The sequence below is a fragment of the Cetorhinus maximus genome, chromosome 24, assembly GCF_964194155.1.
Source record: "Cetorhinus maximus chromosome 24, sCetMax3.hap1.1, whole genome shotgun sequence".
NCBI classification, from domain to species: Eukaryota; Metazoa; Chordata; class Chondrichthyes; order Lamniformes; family Cetorhinidae; genus Cetorhinus; species Cetorhinus maximus.
Genome location: NC_135902.1, coordinates 54,819,133 through 54,842,189, shown reverse-complemented (window position 1 = coordinate 54,842,189; position 23,057 = coordinate 54,819,133). Strand labels below are relative to the sequence as shown.

General features: G+C 54.2%; 1 protein-coding gene across 1 annotated transcript in view; it reads right to left on the bottom strand.

The window, feature by feature from the left end:
- Positions 1–11,838: 11,838 nt before the first annotated feature.
- The window catches only part of LOC144667632 (ras-interacting protein 1-like), a 104,781-nt gene continuing 93,562 nt past the window's right edge, over positions 11,839–23,057 (bottom strand). Inside the window, exons 15-16 of the mRNA XM_078529107.1 lie at positions 16,960–17,099; positions 11,839–12,083 (exon numbers count right to left, since the gene is read on the bottom strand). Of these exons, the coding sequence (XP_078385233.1) occupies positions 11,984–12,083; positions 16,960–17,099 (240 nt within the window). The 3' untranslated portion in view covers positions 11,839–11,983. The remainder of the gene's footprint in view (positions 12,084–16,959; positions 17,100–23,057) is intronic.

Here is a 23,057-nt window from a genome sequence, read left to right as displayed (position 1 = left end):
CCTCGTGTGAAAGATGGAGTTCTGTGAGACTGGTTTGCTCACGGTGTGACAAGCATCTGGGGGGAGTTGATGAGGGATCCATAGCATCTGTTTGGGGTGGCATCTGTCACTTGGCTTCAGAGTGTGGTGTGTACCTACTGTGAACATAAGAGTATAAGATAGGCTTTTGTAACTTGTGTTATCCTTACAAATCTGTATATATCTGTAAAGGTATAAGTGTAGGTGAAGGAGTATTGTAATATAGTTCATCTTCTTTAATAAATGTTTTATTCTTTTGTTAAATGTTCAACAGCTGACTCCTGTGACTCTGTTCAGTAGCCACTCTCCACGTATCTAAACAAAACAAAAGTTAGGATCTATCAAGCCGGGTTCCACCCTGGGATCCAACTTGTCCAGGGGTAACATCAGCTGGGATCATAACGAAGTGGTGATTCGTCCAGGGTTATCATCGTAAGGTAGGATCTTTAGTAAGATTTGAAATCCTTGACTTTCAGTCGGATCCGCGAGTCCTTCAAAAATGCGTATGTGGATGTACTGAGTTACTGGACATAGGAATTGGAGTTGCTGTGAGGTATATGATACAGGTTTGAATTTGAAATGGCTTTGGAGCTTGCTAAGAATTTTTTTACAGTTGGAAGATGTAACTCTGACCAGTTTACGGAAATTAACCAAGAGCAAGATAATGGAATCGGCAGATAAGCTAGACTTAGAATTACCCGTCGGGGTGAGGGAAGCACACATAGCTCAGCATTTGAAATTGGAATGCATACCAGAGATGCCACATTCTCCAGGGGGTGAATCAATTGAGTTAACTAAGATCCATTTGTGAATGAAACAACTTGAAGGTGAAAAGGAACTGACTTTAATTAGAGGCATAAGAAAAGAGAAAGAGCATTTAAGAAGCTGGAACCGGAATTTCAGGTAAGGGAGCGGAATAAAGAAAGAGAGACAAAGGAGAGAGAGAAGGAACAAGAAAGGGAACACCAGTTTAAAAGGCTGGACTTTAAAAAAGGGCCCTCAGATGCTGAGGAAGGTTCTGATGATGACAAAACCTCCAGCTGAAAGCCCAGTGAGGAGATATTTAAAGTGGTACAAGCTCTCCCAAAGTTTGAGGAAAGGGATGTAGAGGCATTCTTTATTTTATTTTGAAAAGATGGCTAGGCAAATGAAGTGGCCAAAAGAAATCTGGACATTGCTCTTACAGAGTAGGTTGGTAGGTAGAGCTCATGAGGCATGTGTATCACTGTCAGAAGATGTGTCTGTGCATTGTGGTGCAGTAAAAAAGGCTATTCTTAGTGCGTATGAGTTACTCCTGAAGGACACAGGCAGAAATTTCATGAGGAAACAGCCTGGGCAGACCTATATTAAGTTTGAGAGGGTAAAGCAAAGTAATTTTGACCGCTGGATATGGGCATTAAAGGGAGAGATAATGTATGAAGCTCTTAGAGTAATAATTCTCTTGGAAGAATTTAAAGATTCATTTCCTCCTGTAGTTAGAACTCATATTGAAGACCAGAGGGTAAAAACGGCTAGACAAGCAGCAGAGATGGCTGACGATTATAAACTGGTCCATTAATCCAAACCCTTTTACTGTCATCCCCACAAACCTGAGAAGGATAGAAGGTGGGAAGGTGAAAGGAAGGCAAGTAGCCAGGGAAGAGAAGGGACAGCTGGGGATTCCCAGGAAATTTCTCCTTGGACCAGAAAGGAAGGTGCCGAGGGTGGAAGTGATATTCGAAGGCCTAAGTGTTTCACTTGTAACAAGATGGGACATGTTCAGGCAGATTGCTAGAAACTAAATGGGAGACCTATTGCAGTAGTGGGAATGCCTAAGGAATCCTCCGGAAAGGCTGCATCGGAAAAGGAAATGGTTGTTAAAGCTGTAGCAGTGGAACGGGTGAAACTTGTTTCCTCAGAACCTACAGGACAGGGGAAATGGTTCAGGATAGTCCAGAGAATTCTTCTTTTATTACTGGTGAAGGAGGTACGGCTATTAGAGGGTCTGGATGTTTTGTCTTGAAGGGAGAAGTGTTCCATTATTCCTCAACAAAATAAGTAAACAGATTAAAATTTTGAGAGATGTTGGAGCAGATCAGTAATTGATGGTGGCTGATGATGCAATTTGTGTTTGGATAGTTTTATGAAGGAAAAAGTATTAATAAGGGGTATTGATGAAATTTATGAACCTGTTTCTTTGTGTAAAGCACTTCCTCAGTACTGAACCTCCGATAATGCAGCACTCCCTCAGTACTGCCCTCCGACAGTGCAGCACTCCCTCGGCACTGACCCTCCGACAGTGCAGCACTCCCTCAGTACTGACCCTCTGACAATGCAGCACTCCCTCAGTACTGCCCTCCGACAGTGCAGCACTCCCTCAGTACTGACCCTCCAATAATGCAGCACTCCCTCAGTACTGATCCTCCAATAATGCAGCACTCCCTCAGTACTGCCCTCCAACAGTGCAGCACTCCCTTGGCACTGACCCTCCGACAGTGCAGCACTCCCTCAGTACATTTCCCTCCGATAATGCAACACTCCCTCAGTACTGCCCTCCGACAGTGCAGCACTCCCTCAGTACTGACCCTCCAACAGTGCAGCACTCCCTCAGCACTGACCCTCCAACAATGCAGCACTTCCTCAGTACTGACCCTCCAACAATGCAGTGCTCCCTCAGTACTGCCCTCCGACAGTGCAGCGCTCCCTCGGCATTGACCCTCCGTCAGTGCAGCACTCCCTCAGCACTGACCCTCCGACAGTGTAGCACTCCCTCAGTACTGACCCTCCGACAGTGCAGCACTTCCTCAGCACTGACCCTCCGACAGTGCAGCACTTCCTCAGTACTGACCCTCCAACAGTGCAGCACTCCCTCAGCAACGACCCTCTGACAGTGCAGCACTCCCTCAGCACTGACCCTCTGACAGTGCAGCACTCCCTCAGTACTGACCCTCCAACAATGCAGCACTCCCTCAGCACTGACCCTCCAACAACGCAGTGCTCCCTCAGTGTTTGTTTATTTAAAAATAATTTAAAACATATTTATTCCTCTGCTGCAATGTTGTAGACTCTTTCTCTTTTGCTTGCCCCACAGGGGAGCTTTGTTCCTGCTGGTGGAGGTGTCTAGGTCAAGGTGACATAACATTAAAATTAGAGCGGAGTCATTTGGGCAAGAAGTTAACAAGCATTTCTTCACTGAAAGGATGGTATTTGTGTGGAATTCTCTCCCACTAAAAGCAGGATTTGCTGTCTAAATTAATCATTTTAAATCTGAGATTGCCACAATCTGATTGCTAGATTTCTTGCCGAACTAGGGTATATAAGGATATGGAGCCAAGGTGTGTGGGTGGGGATAGGATACAGATCAGCCATGATCTCATTGAGTCGAGGGGCTGAATGGCCTCCTGCTGTTCCTCTCTCCTTGCAATTTGTCACTCTGTAGTTTGCCAGCAGGTGGCAGCAGAGAGGCTTTGGTCACATCTCAACCAGCTTCAAATCCATTTGAAATTTCAGCTGATTCCGATCATTGGGAATGCAGTGTTTATGGGAATTGCAGGTTTCAATGTTCCACAGCTTGGATTGGGTGCACCTTTCAGAATGACCATAGCACCCTCGCCTTTGAATCAGAGGGTTGTGGGTTCATGTCCCACTCCCGGAAATCAAGAACTGTGATTGTACTCAAAAGAGTTGCAATCTGTGACTGTTGATAACTCGAAAGAGTTTCAGAATGACCATAGCACCCTCGTCTTTGAATCAGAGGGTTGTGGGTTCATGTCCCACTCCTGGTAACCAAGAATTGTGATTGTATTCGAAAGAGTTGCAATCTGTGACTGTTGATAACTCGAAAGAGAGGTGTCAGCTGTGGCTCAGTTCATAGCACCATCGCCTTTGAATCAGAGGGTTGTGGGTTCATGTCCCACTCCCGGAAACCAAAAAACTGTGATTGTACTCAAAAGAGTTGCAATCTGTGACTGTTGATAACTCGAAAGAGTTTCAGAATGACCATAGCACCCTCGCCTTTGAATCAGAGGGTTGTGGGTTCATGTCCCACTCCTGGAAACCAAGAACTGTGATTGTATTCGAAAGAGTTGCAATCTGTGACTGTTGATAACTCGAAAGAGAGGTGTCAGCTGTGGCTCAGTTCATAGCACCATCGCCTTTGAATCAGAGGGTTGTGGGTTCATGTCCCACTCCCGGAAACCAAAAAACTGTGATTGTACTCAAAAGAGTTGCAATCTGTGACTGTTGATAACTCGAAAGAGTTTCAGAATGACCATAGCACCCTCGCCTTTGAATCAGAGGGTTGTGGGTTCATGTCCTACTTCCGGAAACCAAGAACTGTGATTGTACTCGAAAAGAGTTGCAATCTGTGACTGTTGATAACTCGAAAGAGTTTTCAGAATGACCATCCTTTGAAATGCAAACTCCCCTCAAAATTCTTCCTGCTTCAACAACGTGGAAACACATGGATAACATCAGCTGTACTATCAGGATTCACAAAGGATCTCATTCCTCCAGGAAACTCCCAAAATCTCCTGGACGCAGTAAGAAAATTGCACCATATTATAAAATTATTGATAATTAGTGATAAACTGGCCGAGTGAGGCTGTTTGGAGGTCACATGATGAAACTTCCAGGAATAGATCCAATTGGAGCTGGCTGCCCAACTGATCGTCCACTGTTGGATATTCCACCATGAGGGGTGGTGCAGGCTGCAGCTGAGGAGATTCCCTGTGCGGCAAAAGAGACAGAGAAAGCAGCTTCTCCACTGCAGAATATGCTGTCCCATTGCTGAGTGCATCAGAGGGAAATACCTCAGCTCCCAAGTGCTCAGTCTACAATCCTACTGGCCAATCACCAGAGGGCACACAGAATCACTGAGCTATTCAACTACCTCAGCTGATACCCAACAACAAGTTATATTTATATAGGGCCTTTCTTATAGTAAAACTCTCAAGGTACTTCACAAAAGTAATAGACAAAAAAAATCACCTAAGTACATAAAGGTCAGGTGACCAAAAGCTTGGTCAAAGAGGTAAATTTAAAGGAGCATCTTCGAGGAGGAAAGGGAGAAAGAGAGGAGGAAAGGGAGGTAGAGAGGAGGAAAGGGAGAAAGAGAGGAGGAAAGGGAGGTAGAGAGGAGGAAAGGGAGAAAGAGAGGAGGAAAGGGTGGTAGAGAGGAGGAAAGGGAGGTAGAGAGGAGGAAAGGGAGGTAGAGAGGAGAAAAGGGAGGTAGAGAGGGGGAAAGGGAGGTAGAGAGGAGGAAAGGGAGGTAGAGAGGAGGAAAGGGAGGTAGAGAGGAGAAACGGGAGGTAGAGAGGAGGAAAGGGAGGTAGAGAGGAGAAAAGGGAGGTAGAGAGGAGGAAAGGGAGGTAGAGAGGAGGAAAGGGAGGTAGAGAGGAGGAAAGGGAGGTAGAGAGGAGAAAAGGGAGGTAGAGAGGAGGAAAGGGAGGTAGAGAGGAGGAAAGGGAGGTAGAGAGGAGAAAAGGGAGGTAGAGAGGAGGAAAGGGAGGTAGAGAGGAGGAAAGGGAGGTAGAGAGGAGGAAAGGGAGGTAGAGAGGAGAAAAGGGAGGTAGAGAGGAGAAAAGGGAGGTAGAGAGGAGGAAAAGGAGGTAGAGAGGAGGAAAGGGAGGTAGAGAGGAGGAAAGAGAGGTAGAGAGGCGGAAAGGGAGAAATAGAGGAGGAAAGGGAGGTGGAGAGGAGGAAAGGGAGGTAGAGAGGCGGAAAGGGAGGTAGAGAGGCGGAAAGGGAGAAAGAGAGGAGGAAAGGGAGGTAGAGAGGAGGAAAGGGAGAAAGAGAGGAGGAAAGGGAGGTAGAGAGGAGGAAAGGGAGAAAGAGAGGAGGAAAGGGTGGTAGAGAGGAGGAAAGGGAGGTAGAGAGGAGGAAAGGGAGGTAGAGAGGAGAAAAGGGAGGTAGAGAGGGGGAAAGGGAGGTAGAGAGGAGGAAAGGGAGGTAGAGAGGAGGAAAGGGAGGTAGAGAGGAGAAACGGGAGGTAAAGAGGAGGAAAGGGAGGTAGAGAGGAGGAAAGGGAGGTAGAGAGGAGGAAAGGGAGGTAGAGAGGAGGAAAGGGAGGTAGAGAGGAGGAAAGGGAGGTAGAGAGGAGAAAAGGGAGGTAGAGAGGAGGAAAGGGAGGTAGAGAGGAGGAAAGGGAGGTAGAGAGGAGAAAAGGGAGGTAGAGAGGAGGAAAGGGAGGTAGAGAGGAGAAAAGGGAGGTAGAGAGGAGAAAGGGAGGTAGAGAGGAGGAAAAGGAGGTAGAGAGGAGGAAAGGGAGGTAGAGAGGAGGAAAGAGAGGTAGAGAGGCGGAAAGGGAGAAATAGAGGAGGAAAGGGAGGTGGAGAGGAGGAAAGGGAGGTAGAGAGGCGGAAAGGGAGGTAGAGAGGCGGAAAGGGAGAAAGAGAGGAGGAAAGGGAGGTAGAGAGGAGGAAAGGGAGGTAGAGAGGAGGAAAGGGAGGTATAAGAGACGGAGAGGTTTAGGGAAGAAATTCCAGAGTTTGGGGCCCAGGCAGATGAAGGCACATCCACCAGTGGCGGAGTGATTAAAATCAGGAATGGATAAAGGGCGGAATTAGAGGAGTGCGGAGATCTCAGAATTGTGGGACTGGAGAAAATTAAGGGATAGAGAGGGGTGAGGCCATGGAGGGATTTGAAAACAAGGACATTGGAGGATCAATACTGAGGGAGTGCTGCACTGTCGGAGGATCAGTACTGAGGGAGTGCTGCACTGTCGGAGGATCAGTGCTGAGGGAGTGCCGCACTGTCGGAGGATCAGTACTGAGGGAGTGCTGCACTGTCAGAGGGTCAGTACTGAGGGAGCGCTGCACTGTCGGAGGATCAGTACTGAGGGAGCGCCGCACTGTCGGAGGGTCAGTACTGAGGGAGTGCCGCACTGTCGGAGGATCAGTACTGAGGGAGCGCTGCACTGTCGGAGGATCAATACTGAGGGAGCGCTGCACTGTCGGAGGATCAGTACTGAGGGAGCGCTGCACTGTCGGAGGATCAATACTGAGGGAGCGCTGCACTGTCGGAGGATCAGTACTGAGGGAGCGCTGCACTGTCGGAGGATCAATACTGAGGGAGCGCTGCACTGTCGGAGGATCAGTACTGAGGGAGTGCTGCACTGTCGGAGGGTCGGTACTGAGGGAGTGCCGCACTGTCAAAGGTGCTGTCTTTTGGATGAGACCATAAACCGAGGTCCTGTCTGCCCTCCTGGGAGATGAACAACATGGAAACTCTCTCTGATGTCCTGGGGTCAACATTTATTCTTCAACCAATGTCACTAAAACAGATGATCTGTCATGACCATAGTTCTGTTTGGGGTCTTGCTGTGCACAATTTGGCAGCTGTTTTCTACATTACAACAGTGACTACACTTATTTGACTGGTTGAATAGCTCTTTGGAAAATCCCGAGATTGAGTGAGGCACTATCGAAATGTAAATCTTTCTTCCTATCTCTGGTTGCGCTGAGGAGTTTGTCAGTTTTCTTTGTAAACTGTTCATGATTTGATAACAACTGATATAACCTTGCAGAATGAACATGATTCATGGAACGAGGCTGCTTAACAAATTCACTCTGATACTCAAAATGCTGAATTTACAGAAAGAATCTACCAGAACTGCAAAAGTGCTCATTATTCCATGGCAGGGCAACAGTTTGTAGGAGGGACTGAGGTCTCATTCACACTGAGCAGCTTGTCAGGATTATCTATCACACGATCTCTGCCACAGATTCAGAGGGACAGGGTCAGAGGGTGAAGGGCACAGGGTCAGAGTGTGAAGGGCACAGGGTCAAGGTGAAAGGCAGTTTCAGACAACTACTAGGGAGTATTTCTTTAAACAGGGTGATGAATGGGTGGAGTGATATTGGAGCCTCTGGTATCCTTCATAGAACATCGAATCTGGGTCAACTCAGAAAACTCCATAACAGCATGAAACTGTGGAAGGGCAGCATTGCTCCTTTTGAGAATGACCCGACTGCCATCCACCTCTGAACCCTGCATCTTTGCCTCTCGTTCCTATTGTCCCCTCATCGTCAGGCCCAGCATGGTACTATGCAACATCACACTGGTCCAGCTGAGCCTGACCCAATCTCTCCCAACACAGACTGACCAGGAGAAGGAACACAGGCAGCTTCCTCTGCCTCTGTAACCCAGAGGTTCCAGGCCGAATTGTGCCCAAAACAAATTGATCCAGCTGTCACTGTGAACTGTAGATGGCAATGGACTGAGGTGTACAGTGGTATCTGTGTGAGTTTTGTAATGTTGTGCTGGGACTGGTTGGCTTGTGGGCTGGGCTGGGTTGATCTGGGGTGGGCACCACCTCCGATGCTGAGCTCTCTAAACATTCCAGTGGTGTAATGCAGTTCAGTGAAGTAAGAAAAGTCTCAGTTACAAAGAGGGAAAATATTCCTCCTTCTCTCTGCTGGTTTGACTCACTGTATCCTCGTGGGAAACAGATGAAGTCAAACAGGGGAACTGATTCTTGAAGTTAAATGGGGCTCAGCGGTAATTAGAGTGAAACATGCTGGAGGAGTGAGTCACAACGATGAAATTCCTGAAAAGTTTGAGTGTGAAGTCATCAGATTAAAGCTCATTACAGCAGTTACTATGGAAATTGCCCTGGATTTAGAGTTATAGCAAGTTACAAAGGATAATGAAGACTTGTGTATGGGACTGGCTTATACTCAGTGTGACTTATATACAGGTGCGGTCTACATGCGAATGCTGTCTATATACAGGGTCTTGTGGAGATTGAGTCTCAGACACAGTAATGTGACAATAACATTTTATTAGATTTGTGAAGGACAGAGACTGGGAATTGTCCGAGTTCTGTGTCCATGTTAAACATCAACAATAACACTGACAGGTCAGTAGCAAATGTTTGAACTAAAATAAACGTCAACTTCAAAAACAAGTCGGGAGGCACGGACTGTGACAGGTTCCCAACAAACTTTCAGTCACACCAGCTCGGAGCTGGTCCACTTTCAACATTCACCACCTCTCCCAGACTCTGGGCAGAATATCCTCCCCCCATCCCTCAGGAGAGGGGCAGCTGGGGGTGGAGAATGGGAGCCAGCAGTGGGAGAAATGGGTAACGGAAGTCAATGGGGGAGGGGTAACAGAAGCCGGTGGGGGGGAGAGGGGGTAACAGGAGCCGGTGGGGGGGAGAGGGGGTAACAGGAGCCGGTGGGGGGGGGGATAACATGAGCCGGGGGGGGAGGGGTAACAGGTGCCGGGGGGGGAGGGGTAACAGGAGCCGGCGGGAAGAACGGTGTTGGGAGTGGGAAGGTTGTGGCATTGGGGGGTGGGGGGTTTGGATGGACGGGGGGGTGGGGGGTGTGGATGGACGGGGGGGTGTGGGGGGTGTGGATGGACGGGGGGGGTGGATGGGGTGGGGGGTGTGGATGGACGGGGGGGGGTGTGGATGGAAGGGGGGGTGTGGATGGAAGGGGGGGTGTGGATGGACGGGGGGGTGTGGGGGGTGTGGATGGACGGGGGGGGGTGGATGGACGGTGGGGGGGTGGGGGGTGTGGATGGACGGGGGGGGGTGGATGGACGGGGGGGGGTGTGGATGGAAGGGGGGGTGTGGATGGAAGGGGGGGTGTGGATGGACGGGGGGGTGTGGGGGGTGTGGATGGACGGGGGGGGGTGGATGGACGGGGGGGTGGGGGGTGTGGATGGACGGGGGGGGGTGGATGGACGGGGGGGGGTGGATGGACGGGGGGGGGTGGATGGACGGGGGGGGTGGGGGGGTGTGGATGGACGGGGGGGGGGTGGATGGACGGGGGGGTGGGGGGTGTGGATGGACGGGGGGGGTGGATGGGGTGGGGGGTGTGGATGGACGGGGGGGGGTGTGGATGGAAGGGGGGGTGGGGGGTGTGGATGGACGGGGGGGTGTGGGGGGTGTGGATGGACGGGGGGGGGTGGATGGACGGGGGGGTGTGGGGGGTGTGGATGGACGGGGGGGGGTGGGGGGGTGTGGATGGACGGGGGGGGTGTGGATGGACGGGGGGGTGTGGATGGACGGGGGGGTGGGGGGTGTGGATGGACAGGGTGTGGATGGACAGACGGGGGTGGGGGGTGTGGATGGACGGGGGGGGTGGATGGACGGTGGGGTGGGGGGTGTGGATGGACGGGGTGGGGTGGGGGGGTGTGGATGGACGGGGGGGTGGGGGGTGTGGATGGACGGAGGGGTGTGGATGGACGGGGGGTGGGGGGTGTGGATAGACGGGGGGGGTGTGGATGGACGGGGGGGTGGGGGGTGTGGATGGACGGGGGGGTACGGGGTGTGGATGGACGGAGGGGTGTGGATGGACTGGGGGGTGGGGGGTGTGGATGGACGGGGGTGGGGTGGGGGGTGTGGATAGACGGGGGGGTGTGGATGGACGGGGTGGTGGGGGGTGTGGATGGACGGGGTGGGGATGGGGGGTGTGGATAGACGGGGGGGTGTGGATGGACGGGGGGGTGTGGATGGACCGGGGGGTGGGGGGTGTGGATGGACGGGGTGGGGTGGGGGGGTGTGGATGGACGGGGGGGGTGGGGGGTGTGGATGGACGGGGGGGGTGGGGGGTGTGGATGGACGGAGGGGTGTGGATGGACGGGGGGTGGGGGGTGTGGATAGACGGGGGGGGTGTGGATGGACGGGGGGGTGGGGGGTGTGGATGGACGGGGGGGTGGGGGGTGTGGATGGACGGGGGGGTGTGGGGGGTGTGGATGGACGGAGGGGTGTGGATGGACCGGGGGGGTGGGGGGTGTGGATGGACGGGGGTGGGGTGGGGGGTGTGGATAGACGGGGGGGTGTGGATGGACGGGGTGGTGGGGGGTGTGGATGGACGGAGGGGTGTGGATGGACCGGGGGGTGGGGGGTGTGGATGGACGGGGGTGGGGTGGGGGGTGTGGATAGACGGGGGGGTGTGGATGGACGGGGTGGTGGGGGGTGTGGATGGACGGGGTGGGGATGGGGGGTGTGGATGGACGGAGGGGTGTGGATGGACCGGGGGGTGGGGGGTGTGGATGGACGGGGGTGGGGTGGGGGGTGTGGATAGACGGGGGGGTGTGGATGGACGGGGTGGTGGGGGGTGTGGATGGACGGGGTGGGGATGGGGGGTGTGGATAGACGGGGGGGTGTGGATGGACGGGGTGGGGATGGGGGGTGTGGATGGACGGGGGGGGTGGGGGGTGTGGATGGACGGGGGGGGTGGGGGGTGTGGATGGACCGGGGGGTGGGGGGTGTGGATGGACGGGGGGGTGTGGATGGACGGGGTGGGGATGGGGGGTGTGGATAGACGGGGGGGTGTGGATAGACGGGGGGGTGTGGATAGACGGGGGGGTGTGGATAGACGGGGGGGTGTGGATGGACGGGGGGGGTGGGGGGTGTGGATGGACGGGGGGGGTGGGGGGTGTGGATGGATGGGGAGTGGGGGGTTTCTCTGCCTCTCTTTCACGGACTTTCTGAGATGGGTATTGGTATGAAACATGCCGGTGACATCGTGGCGGGTACAGTGCTGCCGGATAACTCCTGCTCTCCTGATGGGGAATCCCGGGTAACAACCCCTCGCCCACACCCTGCCCACACCCTGCCCACACCCTGCCCAGCCACTGCCCACACCCTGCCCACACCCTGCCCAGCCACTGCCCACACCCTGCCCACACCCTGCCCAGTCACTGCCCACACCCTGCCCACACCCTGCCCACACCCTGCCCAGTCACTGCCCACACCCTGCCCACACCCTGCCCACACCCTGCCCAGTCACTGCCCTCAGGACTGGCAGGACAGTCACCGAGGGGAGCACTGCACTGTCAGGGCAGCAACACAGACACAGTGACACGGGTCTGGCTGCTGCTACTCCCCCAATTAAATAGCACAGTTGGACTTAAATAATAGAAATATGTATTTATATAAAGAGATCTCATAAACATCACTGTGAAGTTACAGGATCCACACTGACCCTCTCACTGGGTTTAACTTTTACCATCTCTGCTCCTGCTCAGACTAGCAGCTCGATGTTGACACTTTCATTGCCATCTGTGAATTGGATTTTGCCACGAGGAGCCATAGTTTGTTCCCCGATGATCGAAGGAGTTCCCGGCCTCTAAATGTACAATAAAAGAGAGTGATTGTGAATGTGAAATAAACTCAGAATCACTGCCCTCCCCGAATCTCCACCCTCACTCCCCGAATCTCCACCCTCGCTCCCGGAATCTCCACCCTCACTCCCCAAATCTGCCCTCCCCAAATCTCCACCCTCCCTTCCCGAATCTCCGCCCTCACTCCCCAAATCTCCACCCTCCCTTCCCGAATCTCCGCCCTCACTCCCCGAATCTGCCCTCCCCAAATCTCCACCCTCACTCCCGGAATCTCCACCCTCACTCCCCAAATCTGCCCTCCCCAAATCTCCACCCTCCCTTCCCGAATCTCCACCCTCTCTCCTGGAATCTCCACCCTCCCTTCCCGAATCTCCGCCCTCTCTCCCTGAATCTCCGTCCTCGGTCCCTGAATCTCCGCCCTCGCTCCCGGAATCTCCACCCTCGCTCCCCGAATCTCCGCTCTCTCTCCCTGAATCTCTGCCCTCTCTCCCCGAATCTCCGTCCTCGCTCCCCGAATCTCCGCCCTCCCTCTCTGAATCTCTGCCCTCTCTCCCTGAATCTCCGCCCTCTCTCCCTGAATCTCCACCCTCTCTCCCTGAATCTCCGCCCTCTCTCCCTGAATCTCCGCCCTCTCTCCCTGAATCTCCGTCCTCGGTCCCTGAATCTCCGCCCTCGCTCCCGGAATCTCCGTCCTTGGTCCCTGAATCTCTGCCCTCGCTCCCGGAATCTCCACCCTCGCTCCCCGAATCTCCACCCTCTCTCCCTGAATCTCTGCCCTCTCTCCCTGAATCTCCGTCCTCGCTCCCCGAATCTCCGCCCTCCCTCTCTGAATCTCTGCCCTCTCTCCCTGAATCTCCGCCCTCTCTCCCTGAATCTCCGCCCTCTCTCCCTGAATCTCCGCCCTCTCTCCCTGAATCTCCGCCCTCTCTCCCCGAATCTCTGCCCTCTCTCCCTGAATCTCTGCCCTCTCTCCCTGAATCTCCGCCCTCTCCCTGAATCTCCGCCCTCTCTCCCTGAATCTCCGCCCTCTCTCCCTGAATCTCCACCCTCTCTCCCTGAATCTCCGCCCTCTCTCCCCGAATCTCCACCCTTGCTCGCTGATTTCAACAAGCTGTGTATTTCTTCACTTCAACCTTACCTGAGTGTACAGATAGTCGTTTGGTAGTACAGAATGTGAGTAATGCTGAAAAAAAGAGACGTTGAAGCTTTTCATCTCGCACTCATCAGGACACTTCACAACACCAATATAAGGGGAAAACAACAATTTATACTGTACGTGAAGAGAGTGGTGATTGGTTGGCAAGTGGACTCTGATTAGTAGAGGCATTGCTATGGAGAATGTACCAGTGATGGTGACTGACAGTTAATTGCCAAGAATTGTTTGAAATTTAAACTAGGTAGCTTGACCCTGATTGGCCAAGGCATCGCCTTGAGGAATGAGTCAGTGAATGGCTGTCACTTATTTTGTTCAGCTGAAACAGGCGCACATGTTCTTTCTGTCTGTAAAGAACAGGGCCCTGTGTATTAATAGATGTAGTTTCCAGAACAAATACACTGCCTTGCGAGCCCAACTGACTAGCTTAAACTGGTTGTCAGCGGAATTCTTAGCACATTGAGGATTGATTAGCAAATGTTGTCCAATCGTGGAATCATGTCTAACATTGGACACTGTCTTGAGCTTTGCAAGTACAGGCTGGTTGGGTCAGGTCTGTACCCTGCCCATTGCGAACAGCGACTGGGACACGCTGTTTGATACGATCCACCAGTCTTTGGGACATACGGCCTACATACCTAGCATCACACTGGCACTGAAATTCATATACCACATCACTCATTTGTGTGATAAGACAGGACATCTTTTTGGTTTGACTGCAACATCCTGGTAGTGTCAAATATCACTCGTGTTGCTACAGCGTAGTAGCAGCGTGAAACAGCTAGCTTCACCTGTTGCTCATATTTTTGGTTACCTTGCCAGGGTAATCGGAGGTAGACTGGGCACTTTTCAGGGCTGAAAGTGACAGCCTTAGGCCCGTTCATGAGTTTGTGTGATATACAGTGTGAAATGATCTGATCAGGGTAGCCAATATCCTGCAGGACGCCTTTGATGCCCCTATTTCAGCATCAAGCTTACATGGTGAACAAATGGCTCGGGCCCTATTTACAAGGTTGCCGATAAGACTGATCATATATAGCATGTGGAACTGTAAGAATCCCAACATGTATACTGACCAATGAAGGTAGGTTTGTGGTAGACTGTGATAGAGAACCCCCTGACAGATTTCTCAACAGGTAAGTCAAGGAAGGGGAGTTAATTTGACTGCTCCATTTCAAAGGTGAATTTGAGCACAGGATGGAGCCCATTCAGACATGTAAGGAAATTATTACATGCAGCTGTGGATTTAAGTATAACAACCGTCTCATCCACATATCAGAAATATGAGGGGGGTAGGAGTTTAGGTGTCATTTCATCAAAGGTACGTTTCTCATGGAATCCAACAAATATGTTTGCGAGAGCTGGGCCTAGAGGAGACCTCATGGCAACACCATCTCATTGGGTATACATAGTGTCATTAAAATGAACTCAACTGTGCAAGTTGTTGAGTTCATAAGCGCAATGAATACTGATTCACGCAATGGTGGTGGGTCTGGGATCACCGTGATATAGTGCCGCAGCGCAAATATCTATGCTTTCCTTAAGTGGGACATTGGTAAATAAAATAAGTGTCAGCTATTGACTGATTCATTCCTCAGGGCAATGCCTTGACTAATCAAGGTCAAGCTGGCTAGCTTAAATTTCCAACAATGCTTGGCAGTTAATTGTCAGTCACCATCATTGGTGCATTCTCCATTGTAACAACCTCTACCAATCAGAGTTCACTTGCCAACCAATCAGCACTCTCTTCATGAACAGTATAAATTGTTGCTCTGCCTTTATACTGGTGTCCTGCTGGTCACAGAGCGAAAAGCTTCAACTTGTCTCTTTATTCAGCAAATACACACCAGAGCTGATCTTGTCCTGAAGTTGTTGATTTATGTTGGATATGGCTTCCACAAGCGTTCTGACACATGAACCCAGGAGTGTTAATGGCTGCATTACCAAAGGGTACACACTCCCAGGACAGGTACAGCACGGGGTTAGATACAGAGTAAAGCTCCCTCTACACTGTCCCCATCAAACACTCCCAGGACAGGTACAGCACGGGGTTAGATACAGAGTAAAGCTCCCTCTACACCGTCCCCATTAAACACTCCCAGGACAGGTACAGCACAGGGTTAGATACAGAGTAAAGCTCCCTCCACACCGCCCCCATCAAACACTCCCAGGACAGGTACAGCACGGGGTTAGATACAGAGTAAAGCTCCCTCTACACCGTCCCCATTAAACACTCCCAGGACAGGTACAGCACAGGGTTAGATACAGAGTAAAGCTCCCTCCACACCATCCCCATTAAACACTCCCAGGACAGGTACAGCACAGGGTTAGATACAGAGTAAAGCTCCCTCTACCCTGTCCCCATCAAACACTCCCAGGACAGGTACAGCACAGGGTTAGATACAGAGTAAAGCTCCCTCTACGCCGTCCCATCAAACACTCCCAGGGCAGGTACAGCACAGGGTTAGATACAGAGTAAAGCTCCCTCTACCCTGTCCCCATCAAACACTCCCAGGACAGGTACAGCACGGGGTTAGATACAGAGTAAAGCTCCCTCTACACCGTCCCCATCAAACACTCCCAGGACAGGTACAGCACGGGGTTAGATACAGAGTAAAGCTCCCTCTACACCGTCCCCATCAAACACTCCCAGGACAGGTACAGCACGGGGTTAGATACAGAGTAAAGCTCCCCCTACACTGTCCCCATCAAACATTCCCAGGACAGGTACAGCACGGGGTTAGATACAGAGTAAAGCTCCCCCTACACTGTCCCCATCAAACACTCCCAGGGCAGGTACAGCACGGGGTTAGATACAGAGTAAAGCTCCCTCTACACTGTCCCCATCAAACGCTCCCAGGACAGGTACAGCACGGGGTTAGATACAGAGTAAAGCTCCCCCTACACTGTCCCCATCAAACACTCCCAGGACAGGTACAGCACGGGGTTAGATACAGAGTAAAGCTCCCCCTACACTGTCCCCATCAAACACTCCCAGGACAGGTACAGCACGGGGTTAGATACAGAGTAAAGCTCCCTCTACACTGTCCCCATCAAACACTCCCAGGACAGGTACAGCACGGGGTTAGATACAGAGTAAAGCTCCCCCTACACTGTCCCCATCAAACACTCCCAGGACAGGTACAGCACGGGGTTAGATACAGAGTAAAGCTCCCTCTACACTGTCCTGCAGAATTTTGGATGTGTTGACATTACAGATGGTGGAAGGTGGAAGCTTGGCCAGGAAAGCATTGGAATAGACAAGTCTTGAAGTAACAAACACATTGATGAGGGTTTCAAGCAGTAGAAGAGCTGAGTTATGTACGGAGATGGGAGGTGTTATGGAGAGGGAAGCAGGCAGTCTTGGTGTTGGGTGAAGATGCCATTATATTCTCGAATGAACAAAATGCCTCTGGTGACAGAATCACTGCACTGAATAGAAAAGATCAGTTGGTGTTTGAAAACAGGTTGTTGCTTGACAATCAGCAGTTCTTCCCCACTGGTCATCCCCAAATACGGCCAATATACTTCTCACATTTACTGAGAAAGGGAGGTGGAGACTGTCACCACAATAACGCTGAAGAAACTGTGTATCCCAGGAATTTTCCATTATATCATGATGGGATTTACCTGCAGATTAAACACCCTTCTCCCCCTAAACCCACCCGGCACAAGAACTCCAGACCCAGCACCCTCTGGCTTCATTCCACATTCCCTGAGGCACTGACCTCTGGTAATCCAGTCCGACCAGGCTGGTTCCATTAACAGCCAGGATCCGATCACCCAGATTCAACTTCTCACATCCAGCAGCCGGAGAGTCAGGAACCAGTGACTTAATATAAATCCCACTCATATTTAATGGTGTTCTCTGAGAGGAGAAACAAAATAAAGTGTCACGGTTCTCAAATTATTCAGCTATCCTTTCTGGTAGTGTTGGACATTCTGTGGACAGTACAGTCCAGTACAGTCAGAAATACTGTGGGACAGTACAGTCCGGTACAGTCAGAAACACTGTGGGACAGTACAGTCCGGTACAGTCAGAAATACTGTGGGACAGTACAGTCCGGTACAGTCAGAAACACTGTGGGACAGTACAGTCCGGTACAGTCAGAAACACTGTGGGACAGTACAGTCCGGTACAGTCAGAAACAATGTGGGACAGTACAGTCCGGTACAGTCAGAAACACTGTAGGACAGTACAGTCCGGTACAGTCAGAAACACTGTGGGACAGTACAGTCCAGTACAGTCAGAAACACTGTGGGACAGTACAGTCAGAAACACTGTGGGACAGTACAGTCAGAAACACTGTGGGACAGTACAGTCCGGTACAGTCAGAAACAATGTGGGACAGTACAGTCCGGTACAGTCAGAAACACTGTGGGACAGTACAGTCCGGTACAGTCAGAAACACTGTGGGACAGTACAGTCCAGTACAGTCAGAAACACTGTGGGACAGTACAGTCAGAAACACTGTGGGACAGTACAGTCAGAAATACTGAGGGACAGTACAGTCTGACATTCTGCAGGTTGGTACAGTTCAGTAGAGTTGGACATTCTGTGGGATAGTACAGTCAAACACTATGTAGACGTTACAGTCAGACCCTCTGCGGGATGGTACAGTCCGGTGCATTTTGTGGGATGCTACACACCGGTGCAGTTGGACCCACTGCGGGGCAGGACAGTCGAGTGCAGTCGGACACGCCGCGGGATGGGACAGTCCAATACAGTCGGACACTCTGTTACAGGAAGGGTAAACAAAGGGTAGAGTTGATGCTGCACTCAACGCTCTTGATGACATCAAGTAGGTTGGATTGTGTGCACACTCTCCCCTCCCCTTCCCTCTCCCAGTCTCTTCCTCCAGACATCCTGCCCCAAGCTCTTGCCAAAGGACATCAGTTACATCATCAGCCCAGCTTCAGGAGCTAAAATCCCATCCCATTCGTGTATAAGCCACACACTTTGTGTAAGAAAAAAATGCAACTTAAAAAGCTCATATTTGTCCGTCAACTGATTGTCTCCCCATTTAGTTTGGACTTAGCTCCACAGCCTGGCCCCTCTCTGCTCCCCCAGAGTCTGTTCCCAATCAATCAGCTCAATCCTGTTTGGTGCTGAGGGGTAAGGAGAGCAGGGGAGAGAGGATGAGGGAGAGGGGGGGGTTGAGGGATCAATAGGAACAAATGAGGGGTAGTGGGAGGGGGTGAAGGTAGGGTTTTGAGGAGTGAGGGGAGTGATGGGAGGGGGCACAACGGAAGGGGGGGTGTGAGGGGATGGGGGGGGGCGTGACGGAAGGGGGGAGTGAGGGGAAGGGGGGAGTGAGGGGAAGGGGGGAGTGAGGGGAAGGGGGGAGTGAGGGGCGAGTGAGGAGGTGAGTGAGAGGAAGGGGGAGTGAGGGGAAGGGGGAGTGAGGGACGAGTGAGGGGGAGTGAGGGGGCGAGTGAGGGGGGAGTGAGGGGACGTGAGGGGAAGGGGGAGTGAGGGGATGGGGGAGTGAGGGGCGAGTGAGGGGGGAGTGAGGGGGCGAGTGAGGGGAAGGGGGAGTGAGGGGCGAGTGAGGGGGGAGTGAGGGGGCGAGTGAGGGGAAGGGGGAGTGAGGGGAAGGGGGAGTGAGGGTAGTGAGGGGGAGTGGAATGTGAGGGGAGGGACAGTGAGGGGAGGGACAGTGAAGGGAGGGACAGTGAGGGGAGGGACAGTGAGGGGAGGGACAGTGAGGGGAGGGACAGTGAGGGGAGGGACAGTGAGGGGAGGGACGAGGGGAGGGACAGTGAGGGGAGGGACAGTGAGGTGAGGGACAGTGAGGTGAGGGACAGTGAGCGGAGGGACAGTGAGGGGAGGGACAGTGAGGTGAGGGACAGTGAGGTGAGGGACAGTGAGGTGAGGGACAGTGAGGGGAGGGACAGTGAGGTGAGGGACAGTGAGGGGAGGGACAGTGAGGGGAGGGACAGTGAGGTGAGGGACAGTGAGGGGAGGGACAGTGAGGGGAGAGGCATGCGGAGGTCAGCAGTGTCTCTGCAGTTTAATTATGGAGTCTGGGGCCCACAATCCTGCTCCACATTCTCACTGTTGTCTTTACTCCACAGCCCCTTTAAAGAATAATCACTGAACAAAGAAACATAAATCCAATCCTGCCGGGGTGAAGGGCCTTTACTGAGCCGTGCTGAAGTTGCTGAAGTTGCTGAAGCTGATTTCTGCTCAGGATGTCTCTAAGTTGCACCTGTTAATGTGGAAGTTTTAAGCTCAGCCCCAGCCCTGCCTCCCAACACTGTCAGCTTCCCATTCCCCCAGCACTGAGCCCCAGTGTCGGGACAACCTCCGTTACTCAGGATGTAGTTTATAAATCACCAGGAGGACGGAATTCCGTCAGGTTCCAGGACAGATCTCCAAATCTGAGTGTTGCCAGGGCAACAACTTCCTCCAATTCAGAATGGAAAACTCTGCTCACAGGCCAAGGTCAGAGACACAAAAACTGACAGGAATAGAATGTTCCATCCGATCACAGCACATTCCAGATGCTCCAATCCACTCTTCCTTTTCCCTGGATCTCCACAGATCCCGCGGTGCGAGGCTGAGTGGGGGGGGTAGGGACCCCGTTGCACACATGGCAACTCTCCAAAAACAGATTAAACTGAGACCCTCTCCGCTGGAGGGGAAGGTCCCACAGCCGCTCATGGAAGACAAACAGGAGATCTCCCCGGTGTCCGGGCCAACGTTCTTCACTCAGCCAATATCATTAAAACAGATTATCGCATCAATACAACACTGCTGTTTCTGGGATCTTGCTGTGCATAAACTGGCCGCCACATTTCTCTATAGGAACAGTGACTGCATTTCAAAAAAAATTGACTGGCTGTGAAGTGCTTTGGGACATCCTGAGGTCATCAAAGGCGCTAGATGAATGAAAGTCTTGTCTTTTAATAACGCAGGTCAGTAATAGAGTCTGGATCGTGTTTAAACTCTCACTCCAAACCTGCACTGAGACCGACTGAATTCAAACTCCTACTAAACCTGACCGACCCCCACGGGCACTGTAACAACACACACCCCCTACCCCACACACACCCCCTACCCCCCACACACACCCCCTACCCCCCACACACACCCCCTACCCCCCACACACACCCCCTACACCCCACACACACCCCCCTACCCCCCACACACACCCCCTACCCCCCACACACACCCCCTACCCCCCACACACACCCCCTACCCCCCACACACACCGCCTACCCCACACACACCCCTCCCTCCACACACACCCCCTACCCCCCACACACACCCCCTACCCCCCACACACACCCCCCACCCACCACACACACCCCCTCACCCTCCACACACACCCCCTACCCTCCACACACACCCCCTACCCCCCACACACACCCCCTCCCTCCACACACACCCCCTACCCCCCACACACACCCCCTACCCCCCACACACACCCCCTACCCCCCACACACACCGCCTACCCCACACACACCCCCTCCCTCCACACACACCCCCTACCCCCACACACACCCCCTACCCCCCACACACACCCCCCACCCACCACACACACCCCCCCACCCTCCACACACACCCCCTACCCTCCACACACACCCCCTACCCCCCACACACACCCCCTACCCCCCACACACACCCCCTACCCCCCACACACACCCCCTACCCCCCACACACACCCCCTACCCCCCACACACACCCCCTACCCCACACACACCCCCTACCCCCCACACACACCCCCTACCCCCCACACACACCCCCCCACCCCCCACACACACCCGCCACCCTCCACACACCCCCTACCCTCCACACACACCCCCTACCCCCCACACACACACCCTACCCCCCACACACCCCCCCACCCACCACACACACCCCCCCACCCTCCACACACACCCCCTACCCTCCACACACACCCCCTACCCCCCACACACACCCCCTACCCCCCACACACACCCCCTACCCCCCACACACACCCCCTACCCCCCACAATCACCCCCTACCCCCCACACACACCCCCTACCCCCCACACACACCCCCTACCCCGCACACACACCCCCCTACCCCCCACACACACCCCCTACCCCCCACACACACCCCCTACCCCCCACACACACCCCCTACACCCCACACACACACCCCCACCCACCACACACACCCCCCACCCTCCACACACACCCCCTACCCTCCACACACACCCCCTACCCCCCACACACACCCCCTACCCCCCACTCACACCCCCACCCACCACACACACCCCCCCACCCTCCACACACACCCCCTACCCCCCACACACACCCCCTACCCCCCACACACACCCCCTACCCCCCACACACACCCCCTACCCCCCACAATCACCCCCTACCCCCCACAATCACCCCCTACCCCCCACACACACCCCCTACCCCCCACACACACCCCCTACCCCCCACACACACCCCCTACCCCGCACACACACCCCCTACCCCCCACACACACCCCTACCCCCCACACACACCCCCTACCCCCCCACACACACCCCCTACACCCCACACACACACCCCCACCCACCACACACACCCCCCCACCCTCCACACACACCCCCTACCCTCCACACACACCCCCTACCCCCCACACACACCCCCTACCCCCCACTCACACCCCCTACCCCCCACACACACCCCCTACCCCCCACACACACCCCCTACCCCACACACACCCCCTACCCCCCACACACACCCCCCCACCCCCCACACACACCCCCCACCCTCCACACACACCCCCTACCCCCCACACACACCCCCTACCCCCCACACACACCCCCCCACCCACCACACACACCCCCCCACCCTCCACACACACCCCCTACCCTCCACACACACCCCCTACCCCCCACACACACCCCCTACCCCCCACACACACCCCCTACCCCCCACACACACCCCCTACCCCCCACAATCACCCCCTACCCCCCACACACACCCCCCTACCCCCCACACACACCCCCTACCCCGCACACACACCCCCCTACCCCCCACACACACCCCCTCCCCCCCACACACACCCCCTACCCCCCACACACACCCCCTACCCCCCACACACACCCCACCACACACACCCCCTACCCCAGTCTCACACACACCCCCCCTACCCCAGTCTCACACATACCCCCCCTACCCCAGTCCCCCACACACACCCCCTACCCCGCACACACACCCCCCTACCCCCCCACATACACCCCCCTACCCCCCCACACACACCCCCTACCCCCCACACACACCCCCCCACACACACCCCCTACCCCCCACACACACCCCCTACCCCCCCACACACACCCCCTACCCCAGTCCCCCACACACACACCCCCCACCCCAGTCTCACACACACCCCCCCTACCCCAGTCCCCCACACACACCCCCTACCCCAGTCCCCCACACACATCCCCCTACCCCAGTCCCCCACACACATCCCCCTACCCCAGTCCCCCACACACACCCCCTACCCTAGTCCCCCACACACACACCCCCTACCCCAGTCCCACACACACCCCCTACCCCAGTCCCCCACACACACCCCCTACCCCAGTCCCCCACACACACCCCCTACCCTAGTCCCCCACACACACACCCCCTACCCCAGTCCCCCACACACACCCCCTACCCCAGTCCCCCACACACACACCCCCTACCCCAGTCCCCCACACACACCCCCTACCCCAGTCCCCCACACACACACCCCCTACCCCAGTCCCCCCCACACACACCCCCTACCCCAGTCCCCCACACACACACCCCCTACCCCAGTCCCCCACACACACACCCCCTACCCCAGTCCCCCACACACACATCCCCCTAC